The sequence below is a fragment of the Apium graveolens genome, chromosome 7, assembly GCF_009905375.1.
Source record: "Apium graveolens cultivar Ventura chromosome 7, ASM990537v1, whole genome shotgun sequence".
Classification (NCBI taxonomy): Eukaryota; Viridiplantae; Streptophyta; class Magnoliopsida; order Apiales; family Apiaceae; genus Apium; species Apium graveolens.
The window spans coordinates 77027310-77043127 of NC_133653.1; the positions used below are offsets into that span (position 1 = coordinate 77027310).

The following is a 15818-nucleotide window of genomic DNA, read 5'->3' on the forward strand; positions in this document are numbered from 1 at the left end:
TTTTTTTAGTCTTAGTAGGTAAGAAGTTATATGTGTAAGGGTCCAATTGGATACAAAAGTATGACCTTTGATAATTGTGTTAAAGGCAATTGAAGGCATTAAAATTGTATCCGTAACTTCTTTCTACTTTACTCTTTTAACAAATTTGAATTATACAACTTCCCTGTATTATCCAAGTATGCCTTCCTCCCTTTAATTTTGAGGATAGGGTCACGGGAAAATTCGGCTTTTCCCGCAGACCTTGTACAATTTGGTAAGTAAACGACCTAGATATTTTTTTGTTGTTGAAATCGTAATGAGTTTTTGCATGCCTTGAATTTAACCTCCTAATTTGTTATCTGTAATTATCCTACTTTGTTCCTAAACCCTTCTCCTTCATTTGATAACTTTCCCTTAGGTTAATTGAGAAGTAATGGATTTGAATCCTAGATTTGAGAGGCACTTGAGAATTTCTGAGTGCACATCTAATGAAATGGTTAGTTTAATGTAATTTATTTTATGATAATTACTTATGTTTATGTTGTACTTGTTTGGGAATCGATATATTTGTGGTGCAGCGTGTTCCTCATGCATTTTGTGAGAAATATGGTCACCGTATTCCCAGCACCGTTAGAGTTCTTGTGCGCAATGGTTATGAGTTGTGGGTTGATTTTGATAGAGTGTCAGAGAAATTCAGGGGCTTGGGTGATTTTTTTCATGATTTTGGGATGAAATCTGGTAACACCTTGGTCTTTCAATATGGAGGTGATTTTGATATGAAAGTTTGTATACTTGATATATATGATTCTGAGATTCAGTATCCTCCCGTTGTCCATAATCTGCAAACTTGTGCTCCATCAAATGGTATATAATTGTCTTAACCCGTATATGCATGTACGGTTAATTTTTGCAGTGATTAATAATTTGTGGAAAAATTTCAGTTTCAATTTACGAAGGTGGTTGGAGTTTTGTTCGCTATCTTGGTTGGGGCGGTAAAGGTTGTGATTCAGTTGTAAGTTTTAATTTTCATATTAAATTTTTTTTGAACAATAATTAGTATATTGTTGTTTATGTTAATTTAATTTTTGTTTATGTAGTATGTTCCATATGAATTTGATGATCATGTTGGTGCTCTTATTCCTGAAAGAGTAGATTTTGTTGTTAGTAGCGGGTATGCGTTTGTTGGAAAATATTATGGTAGTCGAAATAGCCTCAGTCATCTCACCGGTTTGAAGAACCTATGCAATATGTTACGTGTCTGTGATTTGAATTGCTTTCATATGTTACTTTTCACCTTTGACAGTCGTGATAAGTTTGCCATAACTGCTATTGACACATCACATATTGATAGCCCTCTCTCTCCAGTTCCCCCTCCATCTAGTACGTTATTCCTTGTGTTGATAAACAGTCCCCTGATTTGTTATCTCTGGGTAATAGTAAATAATTTTGAAGGTTCTGTATTGTTAGATTTGAATGGATGCACCGCCTTTGAGATTGTGATCCAGAAGTTTCACCTCTTACCGCATGAACATGGTGTGGTAAGCAAGCACAAATCATTTGAACTCTTATGCTGTTTTCTACATAAGAATAAGATTAGTTAATTCTTTAGTTATGAAGAGAAATGTCACGGGTTGGTAAAATCTTTCAACTAAATGTGTTTGCGCCTCTAGTTTGTTTAATATTTGTTTTGTATTTCTGTTTGCAGGATATCCCAGTTGAATTCAAGGAGCTTTCCAACCGTTGGTTGAAGAAGGATCATATAAGTGCATATATTGGTATTCTTTGTTGGCTGCTTGAAATTCATCGTCCCCGGGATAAACGTAGATGTACAATTAATGGTGGCTGGCTAATGTTCAGGGAAGATTTGCACCTAGATGTTGGTGATACCTGTACAATTATGGACCATTTCCGGATGTTATCAGTAGATTTCAATACCTGGAGGTTCTGAAACTGGAAAATAATAGATTTGAAGGAAGAATACCACACTTCGTCGGGGAACTCCTAAATCTACGTTTACTTGTGCTGGCATCTAACATGTTTAGTGGATCAATTCCCCAAGAAATACTGCTGCTGAAGAAGTTACAATATCTTGGTTTGTCTAATAATAGTCTGTCTGGTCCTATGCCTAACAAACTTGAAAATATGAAGATGCTCAGGGTCAGACCTACAGACGGAACCATTCTTGGTTTTCTGATTTCCTTTGCATTTTTTGGTGCACAATTAAATATTGCGACAAAAGGATCATCCTATCAGCTTGAGCTGGTTTACTCATACCACAATGGGGTAGATATTTCACTCAATGCTCTGACATGATCAATTCCGGAAGAGATAGGCCTTTTACATGGTCTCTCGATACCGAATCTCTCGCACAATCACTTGTCAGGTGAGATTCCAAAGACCATAGGAGGAATAAATGGTTTAGAGTCTTTAGATCTTAGTTCTAATGCATTGAGTGGTGCGATACCACATACACTAACCAATCTTGATTTTCTTGGCATTCTGAACCTATCATACAATAACTTAAGTGGAGAAGTTCCGAAGGCAGAACATTTTGATACACTTGATCAAAGTGGTTTTTACGGGAATGAATTTCTTTGTGGTGCTCCTGATGTAAAGATTTTATGCGACAACAATGAGTATCCTACTACAGAAGCAAGCAAAGAAGCCAGTGATGCTGCAGACAAGTTTCAAATCTATGACATTATAGCAATGTGATATGGATGTGGCATATCTGTATTCTTTCTTACATTGTACATAATGACTTGGAAATGGAAGGAGAGATATTCGGGGTGATAACTCCGGTAAGCGGGCGGATCCGTCCGACGCCGTTCCTGGACCTTCTGGGTATGAATGAGGTGTAGCTGTTGGTTGGGTATCTGCAAAACAACACCGGAAGGGGGGTTTGGCTACCACGGCGCCTCCGGTGTAAGAATAAGAATAGGATTTGGGAGAAGATGAAGATTTATGTAAATAGAAAGGTTGTTGTGTGTATATATGAGTGTGAGAGAGTGATTGTGTAAAAGTGTGAATGTTTTTCTAACCCCTAAACCCTTCATCTTTGGGGGTATATATAGCCCAAAGGTAGGGTTTAGGGATTGCTACCTCTAGATCAGGGCTGTTGGTTCTTGGGGACGGAGGATGCCTGGCTTGGGTGGATTGCCTACACGTGTCCAGGGGAGGACCACCTCCAGGGTGTCCTAACGGTCTTCTGACACGCGCCGTGTTTGTCTGATATGTTGGTTGTTGATAGCTGTCACCGTCACGTGCCCACGTACCCTTCCCTGGCGGGTTGTGGAGTGTGCATGTGCTGGCTGGGACCCCCCTCATGGTGATCTTGGTCCTGGTCCGGATCCAGGTAGGCAGGTGATCCAGGTCATGGGATGGATCCTGGTAGGTAGGTGATCCAGGTCATGGGCTGGACCCTGGTGAGCAGGTGATCCAGGTCCTGGGTTGGATCCGGGTTGGGAGATGATCCGGGTTGGGAGATGATCCGGGTCATGGGTTGGCCCCGGGCCTGGTCTCTCCCCTTGATTATTCTGGGAGAGGGGGGTTTGGTCCATCGGTTGAGCCTGATACCTTTTAGGTCCAGGTTGGATCCTAGCCAGGTTGCTTATAACCTATCATTTACCCCCCACTCCCTTATGTAGATTTTCTGGATGAGGGAGTAGAGTATTTTCACATAGCCGTTACTTTTGGAGAAAAATTCTACTTCGCTGATGCCCCCCAATCCGGATCTGGTGTATTAGGTGCCAATCCAGATTATTGTAGAAGGATTGTGGTGCTTTAGAAATTTCATGCGCCTGGTTGCTCCCCAATCCGGATCCGGTGTAGTGATTGCCAATCCAGATTAATGTAGAAGAATTTTGGTGCCTTGGAAAATTTCTGCTCCCTGGTTGCCCCTCATTCCGGATCTGGTGTAGTAGAGACCAATTCGGATTAAGGTAGAAGTGTTTGGCTGCATTAGGAAAAATTTCTGCTCCCTGGTTGCCCCCAATCCGGATCTGGTGTATTAGAGACCAATCCGGATTAAGGTGGAAGAATTTGGCTGCATTAGAAAAAATTTATGCTCCCTGGTTGCCCCCCAATCCGAATCTGGTGTAGTAGAGACCAATCCGGATTAAGGTAGAATAATTTGGCTGCTTGGAAAAATCTCTGCCTTTTTCCTGTTTCCTGATCCGGATATGTTAAAGTTGAGATAGATCCGGAATGATTTCGAGTAATTTCTACTCCGAAACTTGCACCTTTTTTACAATGATCTGGGTAGGAGCCTTTGATCCGGGTAGCTGGAGGAATTTGTAACGTTTTTCGATTTTTTCCTTCCCATGAATTTGAATTTTGGGCAGTTATTCCCTAGAAAGTCGGCCCATAATCATTATGGGGTTTAATGTGGTGTTTAATGTATTTATACATACATGTATATATATGTACTGCTTTTATATTTCTCTTTTGTAACATCCTTATTGGCCAATATGAGTGCGCCACGTGGCAGGGGCAGTTCCCCCTCTCTCTTGCCTATAAAAAGCTCTCTCCCCTTTGTTTTATTTTTTATTCCCCCATATAGAAAAATCCCATAGTCTCTTCCTCTTCTCTCTTCTCAATTTTCTTCGAAGGTTTGTGCTGTCGGCTTTTTTCTTCTGCCGCTGATCTGATGTCGATCCTCTCATCTGCAACTTGTGAGTTTCCTTTTGCTTTTCTTTAGTTTCTTTTCTCGATTTCTCGCACCTTTTCTTCATTTTCATGCATTCATCAAATTGGTTTCTTCTTCGCTAATTGGTAGTATAAATCATTAGTTTTTTTGTGTTTTGCTTTGGATATGGCCTTTTGGTTGTTATGTGTGTCAAGATCTGTGTGTTTTTGGCTATCTTTGTTTTATTTTTGCACGAAAATCGGGTTTTTGGGTTCGATTTTTCTGGGTTTTTGGGCTTGTTCTTGGTTAAAAATGTATGTATGTATAGTAAAAGAGTTCATGTTTTGGTTTTTGATTCTCGATGTAACTGTTTGCGGGTTGGGGGTTTTATTTTGGACCCGGGTAGGGGGTATAAGACCCGGATTCGTAGCAGCTATTTGGGTGGAACTATATGACTTGGGGTTTTCAAGCTGTTTTTGTTGCTTCGGATCCGGATCTGGGTGTTTGGCACCAGGATCCGGGTCCGTGACTTTTTGACTTTTTGGTTTGTAGTTAATATGATCCGGATCGTTGATGTTTTTCCGGGTTGGACTTGCATTGGTGGTCCGGATCATTAGGTTATGGTAAAACTAACATAACGTACTTGATCCGGACCGTTTAGCAAAACAAATAAAATCTGTAGGGCCTAGGATAACTGACCTTCATTTTATTAGGTATATGGTCCAGACCAAGGAGCAAGCTAGGAGAGTCTTTAACTGCTACCCAACCTTTTCTGGAAGCGAGAGTGATCCGGATTTCTTTGGTAGAGAACAGATCCAGGTCGAGATGGTTAAGTAAGCCTCCCCTTCCACCGACGCCGTTCCTGGACCTTCTGGGTATGAATGAGGTGTAGCTGTTGGTTGGGTATCTGCAAAACAACACCGGAAGGGGGGTTTGGCTCCCACGGCGCCTCCGGTGTAAGAATAAGAATAGGATTTTGGAGAAGATGAAGATTTATGTATGTAATAGAAAGGTTGTTGTGTGTATATATGAGTGTGAGAGAGTGATTGTGTAAAAGTGTGAATGTTTTTCTAACCCCTAAACCCTTCATCTTTGGGGGTATATATAGCCCAAAGGTAAGGTTTAGGAGTTGTTACCTCTAAATCAGGGCCGTTGGTTCTTGGGGATGGAGGACGCCTGCCTTGGGTGGATTGCCTAAACGTGTCCAGGGGAGGACTACCTCCAGGGTGTCCTAACGGTCTTCTGACACGCGCCGTGTTTGTCTGATATGTTGGTTGTTGATAGTTGTCACCGTCACGTGTCCACGTACCCTTCCCTGGAGGGTTGTGGAGTGTGCATGTGCTGGCTGGGACCCCCCTCATGGTGATCTTGGTCCTGGTCCAGATCCAGGTAGGCAGGTGATCCAGGTCATGGGCTGGATCCTGGTAGGCAGGTGATCCAGTTCATGGGCTGGATCCTGGTGAGCAGGTGATCCAAATCCTGGGTTGGATCCGGGTTAGGAGATGATCCGGGTCATGGGTTGGCCCCGGGCCTGGTCTCGCCACTTGATTATTCTGGAAGAGGGGGTTTTGGTCAATCGGTTGGATCCTAGCCATGTTGCTTATACCCTATCACGGGGTTTACTAATGAAATCGTGTTACGAATCATTCGGCAACTCGAGGGAAACAGAAAGAGAAGATCCATGTTGTGGTAATGGAAGGATCATACAAGCACTTGTAAATTTTATGACTATCTTTCTTCTTGTATAAATAATCCTATGCAATAACTTGCTCTCCTTGAACCTCAGTTTAGAACAAATTATGCAATATAATTGCTAACTCTTCTAAAATCTCAATAAATTCTAAAATCTGAAGGTAACGAAAAGTATTTACTATAAATTACTATAATCATCGACATTGGAGGTGAATGACAAATCTTCAGGAAAAAATAATAACCCAAACCTGATTTTATAAAACTCTGGGAAAAACGATAAAGAAGAAGAAGTTCATGACATTTAGTGTGTCTAATCTTTTTTCAGCTCTTTAAGTCTTAATGAACATTTAGGAGCAAAAGTGACTCAATCAAAAATTGAAATTACATAATTCTTAAATAATAAATTAAAAAAATCTTAATCAACTGGCAAATTCTGTTCACAATTGTCACATTTGAATGATCCAAATTTTATTTAAAAAATCTGAGTTTTAAGAGTAGCTAAGAGTTAAAACAAACTAACAAGTTACAAGTTTGACTTCAAGTCTTCTTGCTCTATCTTCTAAATTTGATTGAGCTGTTTACGGTTTTGCATCTTATTGATAAAAAAACTGTAACAAAATACAACAGCACAGTTCTAGGAAATTAAACATTCAGAACTATATTTTCTTGAACTATGAATAATCATCACAAATCGGCTCTTCGATTGTTTTCCATCTTCACTCTGTTGTTTTTTTGCTAATGGTTGCATGTTTGCAAAAAGAAGCGCCCTCCTACATGTGAAGTCATTGCTTTTTGACCCTTCAAATCGACTAAACTTATGGCAAGGTGATGACTGCTGCATCTGGGAAGGAATCAGATGCTCGAGCTCGGGACATGTGGTATCACTTGACCTCAGGAATCCTAGTCCACAGAGTTTCTTAGTGAACCTTAATTCAGAACTCGTTCCAGCTTCTTGGACTGTTAATAAATCCACTGCCATTCAAGGTAAAAATCTCTCCATCGTTGTTCACCTTAAAACAACTTCACTACCTTGACCTCAGTTTCAATGATTTCATGTCATTGACATTACTGTCTGGATTGTCAAATCTCACCACTCTAACTTACCTCAATCTCTCGAATGCTATGTTTGATGATTCCATCACAACTCAGCTTGCTAATCTTACTTCATTAACACAGCTTGACTTGTCCTGTTCTACTGAGATTATTGATGTATCGAGTAGTTCTGTGAACTTAACGTCTTCATATAGGTTCACTCTTGGTTCCTTGTATTCGTATTTTGCTAATGGTAATTTGTACTCCTTAAATCTGAACTGGCTACAAGGACTCACCAATCTCGAGGTACTAAGATTAATTGGTGTTGCTCTGTTAGAGTCCTCTCAGTCAACTAGTTTGGCTCAGCCAATTTCATCTCTTTTTAACCTGAATACACTTTACTTGTCCAACTGCAGATTGTCCGGAAGAATCCCTATTGATCAGCTTCTCAATCTTACTCATCTGCAATTTTGTGTTGTGAATTCTAATAATCTCTCCTCCCAAATACCAGACCAGCTAGCAAATCTTACTTCCCTTTCCATAATTGATTTAAGGAATTGTAACTTGCAAGGTTCAATCCCTTACCTTCCTCAGCTGAAACGACTGTATGTGGGATACAATTATGGTTTAACCATCGCACTTGGAGAGACTGGATATACAATATACACAAGTTGCTGGTTCAATCCCAGATTCCTTTGCCAACACAACTAAGATGGTTTCATTTGTTGCAAATAATTGCTCCATTCAGGGACCTATACCTCTGTCAATCACAAATATGTCGAAGATAAAAATATTGCAGCTCAATGATAATTTCTTAAAAGGCCATCTTCCAGAATCGTTCTCCAAGATGCAAAGCCTTCGGATTTTGTTTCTATCACAAAATGTTTTAAGTGGATCCATTCTTGTAACAATCTGCGATCTACGGTCACTTTACTATCTTAATTCGTATTACAACCAGCTGACTGGGGAAGTCCCTGAATGCATTGGCTATCTTCCGAGCCTAGCCTACCTTGTTGTTTCCCGCAATCATCTGATTGGAAGTGTTCCTGTCTCTTCATTCCGAAGTTCTAATATAGTGTACATAGGTCTAGGATTCAATAGACTGACACTGAAGATAGATGATAGCTCCTCTAAACTCAACTCTAATATTCAAGAATTGGAGTTTGCATCTTGTAATATAGGAGGTAGAATCCCAGATTTCATTGCTTATTTAACTAAACTTACACTTTTGGATATGGCTAACAACAGTCTATCGGGATCGATCCTTCTGTTTGATACCATCAATCTCTCTGTTTGATACCATCACGTATCCAATTGCACCCCTCTTTTTATCCAAGATCATTAAATTTAGCAAACAACAATCTTCAAGGAACCATTCCTGCCCAGCTTGCAGATGTTGAAGTCATTAATTTATCTGGTAATAATTTCAGTGGCATTGCACCCGCACAAATTGGAGAATTATCGAGTACAAGGTATGTATCATTTGCTGGAAACAAACGAAATGGTCAAATTCCACCATCTTTTTGTAAAAAGGTCAATGCTCTTGAGGTCCTCGATCTCTCGTACAACAGTTTGTCAGGGAAGATACCTCGTAGTTTAGGGAACTGTATGTTTCTTGTTTTTCTCAGCCTTGTAGGAAACATTCTTGATGGTAATATTCCACTTGAACTCCAATTTGGAAAATCTTGGGTATTTAGATTTAAGTGGCAATAATTTTGATGGACCATTTCTGGATGTTGTCCGTAGATTTCAATACTTGGAGGGTCTGAAACTGGAAAACAATAGATTTGACGGAAGAATACCACAGTTTGTTGGCAAACTCCACAATCTACGTTTACTTGTGCTGGCGTCCAACCTGTTGAGTGGATCAATTCCCCAAGAAATACTGCAGCTGGAGAAGTTACAATATCTTGGTTTGTCTAATAATAGTCTGTCTGGTCTTATTCCTAACAAACTTGAAAATTTGAAGATGCTAAGGGTCAGACCTACAGACGGAACCATACTTGGTTTTCTAATTTCATCTGCTTTTGTTGGTGCCGAATTAGATATTGTGACAAAAAGATCATCCTATCAGCTCGAGTTAGTGTACTCATACCATAGGGGGGTATATATTTCACTCGATGCTCTGACAGGATCGATTCCAGAAGAGATAGGCCTTTTACAGGGTCTCTCCATGATGAATCTCTCGTACAATTACTTGTCAGGTGAGATTCCAAAGACTATTGGGTGCATGAGTGGTCTAGAGTCTTTAGAGTTTAATTTAAGTTCTAACGCATTGAGTGGTGAGATACCACATACTAATAAATCTTGATTTTCTTTGCGTTCTGAACCTATCATACAATAACTTGAGTGGAAAAGTTCCGAATGCAGAACATTTTGATACACTTGATCAAAACGGTTTTTATGGAAATGAATTTGTTTGTGGTGCTCCAGACGTAAAGATATCATGTGACAGCAACAAGTATCCTACTACAGAAACAAGCAATGAAGGGAAGTTCTTAATCTATGACATTATAGCAATGGGATATGACTGTGGGTTGTGTGCATTCTTTCTCACATTTTACATAATGACGGGGGAATGGAAGGAGAAATATTGCAGGTTCACTGACAGAATCGTGTTACGAATTATGTAGTATCATTTAGCATTTTGTGGTAATGGAATATGACCTGCTTTTTCTTGTACAAATTATAGTATTATACTATGCAATTACGGGATCTCCTAGAACCTGTACTGGCTAAATAATTTAAATGCTCTCCTAAAATCCAGAACTAAGTACAAGAATTTAACAGAATCTACAATGAAGAGACGAGAATGCAAAGCAGCATAAGCTTAAAAGATGTCCTGAACTTTAAAGGGGTCTCTGCGGGTTAGGGATATCATACTATATTTACGTAATTCATTTATATAATTGAGAAATAATTATATGATAACTTAAATTTATTGAGTAATAAATATAACTTGTGAGTTTACAGTTTTCGTAGATGCAGACTAGTTGCTGTTGCTGCTCCACTACAGACTCCCAGTTGCTGTTGTGTCAGTGTCATCAATTCAACCTCTTTAGGATAATTCAACTGGGAAGCCTTGCACCTATCTTTAATATCTCTCTAGTAAGTTTTTTCAAACCCCTTTCTTTCTTTACTTTCCCTCAATCTTATTTGTAATGATTGTTGTTAATATGTTTAACTCCCATTTACAAACCCCATCTTTTAAGCACCAAACTATCCCCAACTTAAACCATTCTTCAATTACACCCTTTATATGTAGTTAGTTACACTACTAAAACAAACATACCCACAAATGTAGATTCTTCAGATTTCGAGATTTTATTTCTAAAAAACAAATGTGGCTTTTCCGGAAAGGCCCTGGTTAAGGCTTCTGAATGTCTTGATTTTCATTCCTCTGATCAAAGACCCGACTCGATTATCGAGCTCTTCGAAACTTTCGGATTTCCCCGGTCCAGCATTGCCAAAATCATTAGTTGTTATCCCCTGTTACTTAATAGGATATCGTCCCCAAAATATTATTAAGCCGAAGCTTGAGTATTCGTTTACTGTCTTCCAGTGTCAAGCTGAGGTAGTTGCTATTGTTACTAATAACCCGAATATTCTTGTGTTAAGTCTGAAGAACCACTTGATACCTTCTATAAATTTGCTCAACTCTGTAACTGGTTCTTACACGAATACTCTTTGGGTCCTTAAATACAATCCCAATATTCAGTTTCTTTCTGGACTAGGTGTGTCCCATTCGCACATTATTAATTTTTTTAAGAAGTTGTGATTATCGTCCGGCTTTGGCTCAACCACATAAGAAATTCCGTAATTTTGTGTTGAGGCTTATGGAAATGGGTTTTGATCTTGAGTCTTCGTATTTTTGCAAAACTGTTCGAACATTGTGTTGTGTCACTGACTCGACATGGGAATCTAGACGTGTGTTGTTTAAAAGTTTTGGTTTCTCCGATATTGAGATCCTTTCCATGTTCAAGAAGCTGCCGGATATTATAGTTTAGACTGAGGAGATAATTAATGAAAAGACTGATTTATTTTTGAATAAATTACGGTGGACACCATCTAAGTTGTCAAAGCACACGGTTGTTTTAACTTATAACTTAGAAAAGAGGATTATCCCAAGATATTCGGTTCTACAAGTTTTAGGCTAAAAATCAGCTCTAAGTGAGAGTTACATGTTATCGTCGATACTGGTGATGACTGAGAAAGAATTCGTCAAAAACTTTGTAACTGCAAATGAGGATAAAATTCCTGGTGTGATGGAGGCATACTAAGGCAAGTTGATATTTGATGTATACACTTTTAAATAAAATGGACATAAAGGATGATATTCACTGTGTACCAGTGGATATTTGATGTATACACTTTTAAACAAAAGGGACTTTTAAACAAAAGGGACATAAGGATAATATTCATCCTGTACCGGTGGATCAGACCAATGTAAAATCGAGAAGTTGATCAACATTCTGTGGCTGAACATAATGGTGAGTTTCTTAAGTACTGTATGCGTGCATATTTGATGTATACACTTTTAAACAAAAGGGACATAAGGATGATATTTATCCTGCACCAGTTGCACTAATGGATCAGACATAATGGATCAGACAAATGTAAAAATCGAGAAGTTGATCAACATTTTGTGGCTGAACATAATGGTGAGTTTCTTAAGTACAGTATGCGTACAAAGCGAAGATTAGATTTGATTTATTTAATATTAAGGAAGAAGGCAAAGTTAACTATAGAGCCTCATTTTGTGCCACTTGATGCATAGACTTTGTTATCATTTTGATGAATTTTCATCATGTACAAATGGTCAAAAAATTCGCATATGTTTTTTGACATACTTTTATGGCACTAAAAGTGAACTCGTACTCTTATTATCCAGCTTGTTGCTTAATTTATTTGATGCAATATTTTCTTGCATTTAGAAATCCGTCATAGAAATCATCACGCCAGGCATCTAATATTTTTATATAAATATTATATGTGTTAAAGGGTTGACTTCTGGCGCTCAGTTACCTCTCAAAAGATCGCATATCCTTGTAGGGAAATAATGTTCATTCTTCTAGGAAATTGTCCATTCGACATTTGTCACCAGACATGATCTATACAGGTGGCACATTGCAATTTTGCACCAATGGCTATTGTGATGCTTAAGAGTGAGCAAGGTTTGGTTCTCAACTTTTGCCTGTAGTGACATTAGTCTACTAAAATATTTTGAGATCCGATGTGTTAACTATGCAAGTGATTTGTAAAAATCAAGTTACTTTCGCCACCCAACTATTTGAATTCTAATAATGGATGGGGGCTTTATAATTCTAGAAGATAATTTAAAGGTTTTGTGGTAGTATGATTAAGATTTGTTCCTTCCGAACTTAGAGGCCAAGTTTTCAAATTTATTCATTAAAGTAAACCAATAACAATAGCAAAATGAGTTTGTATGTGGCATGATATTGATACTAGCAATCGTTGTTCCTCTTCATAAATTTGTTTAATCCGAAAGTCCTTACACGGTGTCATTTGTAATATTTTTCAGGATGAAATTTTCTCTAGTTGTACGATTTTCCTCCTAGGCTGCTCTCTGTATCACTTCCAGTGAACCAAGCTTAGCTTCCTTGGTAGCATGACTATCCATGCTTTTGTATAGTGTTATTAAATATTTAGTTTTTTTTTTGTCATAAATGTTGGATCCGTACCCGAATGTATCCTCCTGAAAACGACCCTGACATTCTGGATAAGAAATTAAATCAATACCTATGGCCATGGTTCATGAGTTAAATTCTTTCTTGGCAATAGTGTTAGGGCCAGAAAAATTGAGCAAAACGTTAGCATTAAAATCGTGTGATACATTTAGACAGATTCTGGAATATTAGGAACACTTTTAAATCTAGGTGACGAAACTGATAGATTATAAACGATCATATCTGAAACTTGTTAATTTGTTGATTATTAGTACTCGCGTGTTAGTTTTTAGTCTGAGTTCACCTAAAAGGAATATAATACGGGCGTATCTGAATTTTGATATTTTATAAGAGGAATACATAATGAAGGTCAAATTATTGATCTTCTTTCTTGTGATGAACTCAAATATTTCTCATGAAGTATCGATTATACCAGTTTTCTCAATAGTGCTATATGACACATATATAATAATGCAAATAAAATAACATCATGGTGATTCACGTTTCGCGAATGGTATTACCCATCATTTTTCAAATTATTATTGTTTTATATAGTAAATTTTTAGATCGCCAGCCTTTCGGTACGAACATTATTATTACACATACAAAACATACATACTAATTTGAGAACATCTCAATTATTATATATATATATATATATATTTATATATATATTCGACTTCATATCTCGGGATCAGATCCTGCTACGCTTAATAACTCGAGGATGATATTTGTTCCTGAAATAAGACAAATATTAGGATAAGGAACCAAATAATTGGAAAAAAGTTAAGACATACTACAATGGTCATCTCGTGTAGCGATATATAATGTAATATAAAATTCTTGGCCTATAACACAGATAGAAAATTCAGAAACCAGTTGTTTGTATGTCATTTCTTTAGACATAAACTATAAGTTGTTTATTAATTATTCACTAGTGATGTACCATATTTTTTCCTATATTGTGTTAATCAAGAATGTAATTATTCATTAATAATTTCAAAACAAAATCATTAACGATGATCATACTTGATGTTGAAAAGCACTTACTGAATAACTAAATGATCCAGATCATTAGGATTGTGTGGTATATAAAAACTGAATTCACTCAAATCTCCCTCATATGAAGATTCCACGCTATCCCAGATGTTTTCCAAATTTTCATGTTTCTGCACACATTTTCCATGCTTCTGCGCACATAATAAAATTTTTTAAGCAATTATACTAAAAATTATCTACAAGGAAAATAAAGGATCCTCGTCTGCTATCTACTTTGTTAAATATCGTAGTTCGATAGACTAGTCGGAATTAGCTTTCGAATATGAAATTTAATTTTTCAGCAGTTACGAACAAAAAGGAAATTAAATGCGCAATGCGTGCCAAGATTTCATTTTATGCACTACTGATAGGTCTTTGATACAAAATACATATTATATATTTTTATAAAGTAAAGAAAATTAATAAAAATAAAAATATCATATTATGTACTATAAATTTCTTGTTACCTTATTTTCCCGAATAAATGAAACCAACAACCGTGAACAATTAGAAAGATAGCATTTTTTCTGCGCAATGCGGCACTAATTACACTAAAGTAAATTGATGAAAATCTATGTTGTTAAAAGATGCAAATTTTATTGAACACGCATCACCAATCCTTTTCATTTTTATAAAATATGAAAAAATAATGATGTTACACCAATATTAGTTATGACGTAACAGAAAGTTGCATTAGTTCAAATTAGTTAGATGTTTAACCGAAGATATTACTTGAATATGACTTAAAATTAACCACTGCATGCGCATTGTTACATCTCTCATTGATTTTTTTGGCAACAATTTTGTTATCTTTAAAAAAATCTTCTTAGCTAGCAAAAACATGCACCTGCAAGATTACAAATCACACGATATCCCAAGTTTTTGGTGAAATAAGTGGATACAAATTGATATATAATTATGTCGTAAAATTTTATCTTGTAAGAATTTTAAAATAAAAAGTCAAATAAATTTTCGTATATATAAGTACATATTGAATATGTAATTTTGTAGAGTCTCGTATTATATAATGAAAAAGAAACTTCGTAAACTAGAAAATCTAAAAGAACAACTAAACAAAATAACAAACATGAAGGGAAAAAAATCAACAAAACAAGATCCACAAGAAGTAATTTTATAAAAAAAGTGTAAAATTATGAAATTCATTTTCTTAAAATATTAAGAATATATATTCTAATAATTGTAAGAATAGTTAAAAGTAGCTCACTTTAGAAGTTCTTCATCCATCACATTCTGCTCTTCAGTTGTCCACACGACGAACCTAAAACGAACTCGTTTCGTGCATTGTATGCGAAAGTGTGATTGATTTACCTTGTTAGCCGACCGTGAAAGATTTCCTGTAGTGTTAATAGTATTTTTATTATCGTTGAAATCATCATACGATGAGATCATATGAGCAGTACTCATAAAAGGAGTATTTCGAGACTCAATGTTATGCGGCACTATAAGAGATGGTTTGATTGCAAGACCACTAGACACTTCATGGAACCCGAGAAAACCACTCATAAAAAGAGAATTTTTACTGAAGCCAAGATTTTTACAATTGTTTGCCATGTGAATTATATTTCCTTTATATCAAGGATTGTTCTCACAAACTTCAATACTTTGAATTGCAACTTTACTTTGGATGTAAAGAAATTTATACTACAATCATTAATCATAGATAAGAATTAGGAGGTAGGTAGTTGTTGAAAAATCAACCATATATGAATTCATCTTTTAATTTATATATTTATATTTGTTTG

General features: G+C 36.9%; 1 protein-coding gene and 1 pseudogene across 2 annotated transcripts; one reads left to right on the top strand and one right to left on the bottom strand.

The window, feature by feature from the left end:
- The first annotated feature begins 6833 nt into the window (after positions 1-6833).
- On the top strand, positions 6834-9659 carry LOC141672504 (uncharacterized; annotated as a pseudogene).
- A 3910-nt stretch (positions 9660-13569) lies between these two features.
- Positions 13570-15440, bottom strand: LOC141673074 (uncharacterized). 2 transcript variants are annotated; one of them, XM_074479809.1, is made up of 4 exons: positions 15281-15440; positions 14803-14902; positions 14068-14207; positions 13570-13754 (listed from the first exon to the last, which is right to left on the bottom strand). In XM_074479809.1, exons 1-4 carry the CDS (start codon positions 15298-15300, stop codon positions 13712-13714), a joined length of 303 nt encoding a protein of 100 aa, XP_074335910.1. In that variant the 5' UTR covers positions 15301-15440; the 3' UTR covers positions 13570-13711. The 2 variants fall into 2 exon arrangements, 1 of the variants encoding a protein (XP_074335910.1); XR_012555795.1 differs by lacking the exon at positions 14803-14902 and having other exon boundaries at positions 13574-13754.
- Between the last annotated feature and the right edge of the window lie 378 nt (positions 15441-15818).

Coding starts and splice junctions, on each gene's coding strand:
- LOC141673074 (XM_074479809.1), bottom strand. CDS start 15,300: ATGGATGAAGAACTTCTAAA. Junction 14,903..15,280: donor ATGGATGAAGAACTTCTAAA/GTGAGCTACTTT, acceptor GTAATCTTGCAG/GTGCATGTTTTTGCTAGCTA. Junction 13,755..14,067: donor CTGGATCATTTAGTTATTCA/GTAAGTGCTTTT, acceptor GTCTTATTTCAG/GAACAAATATCATCCTCGAG.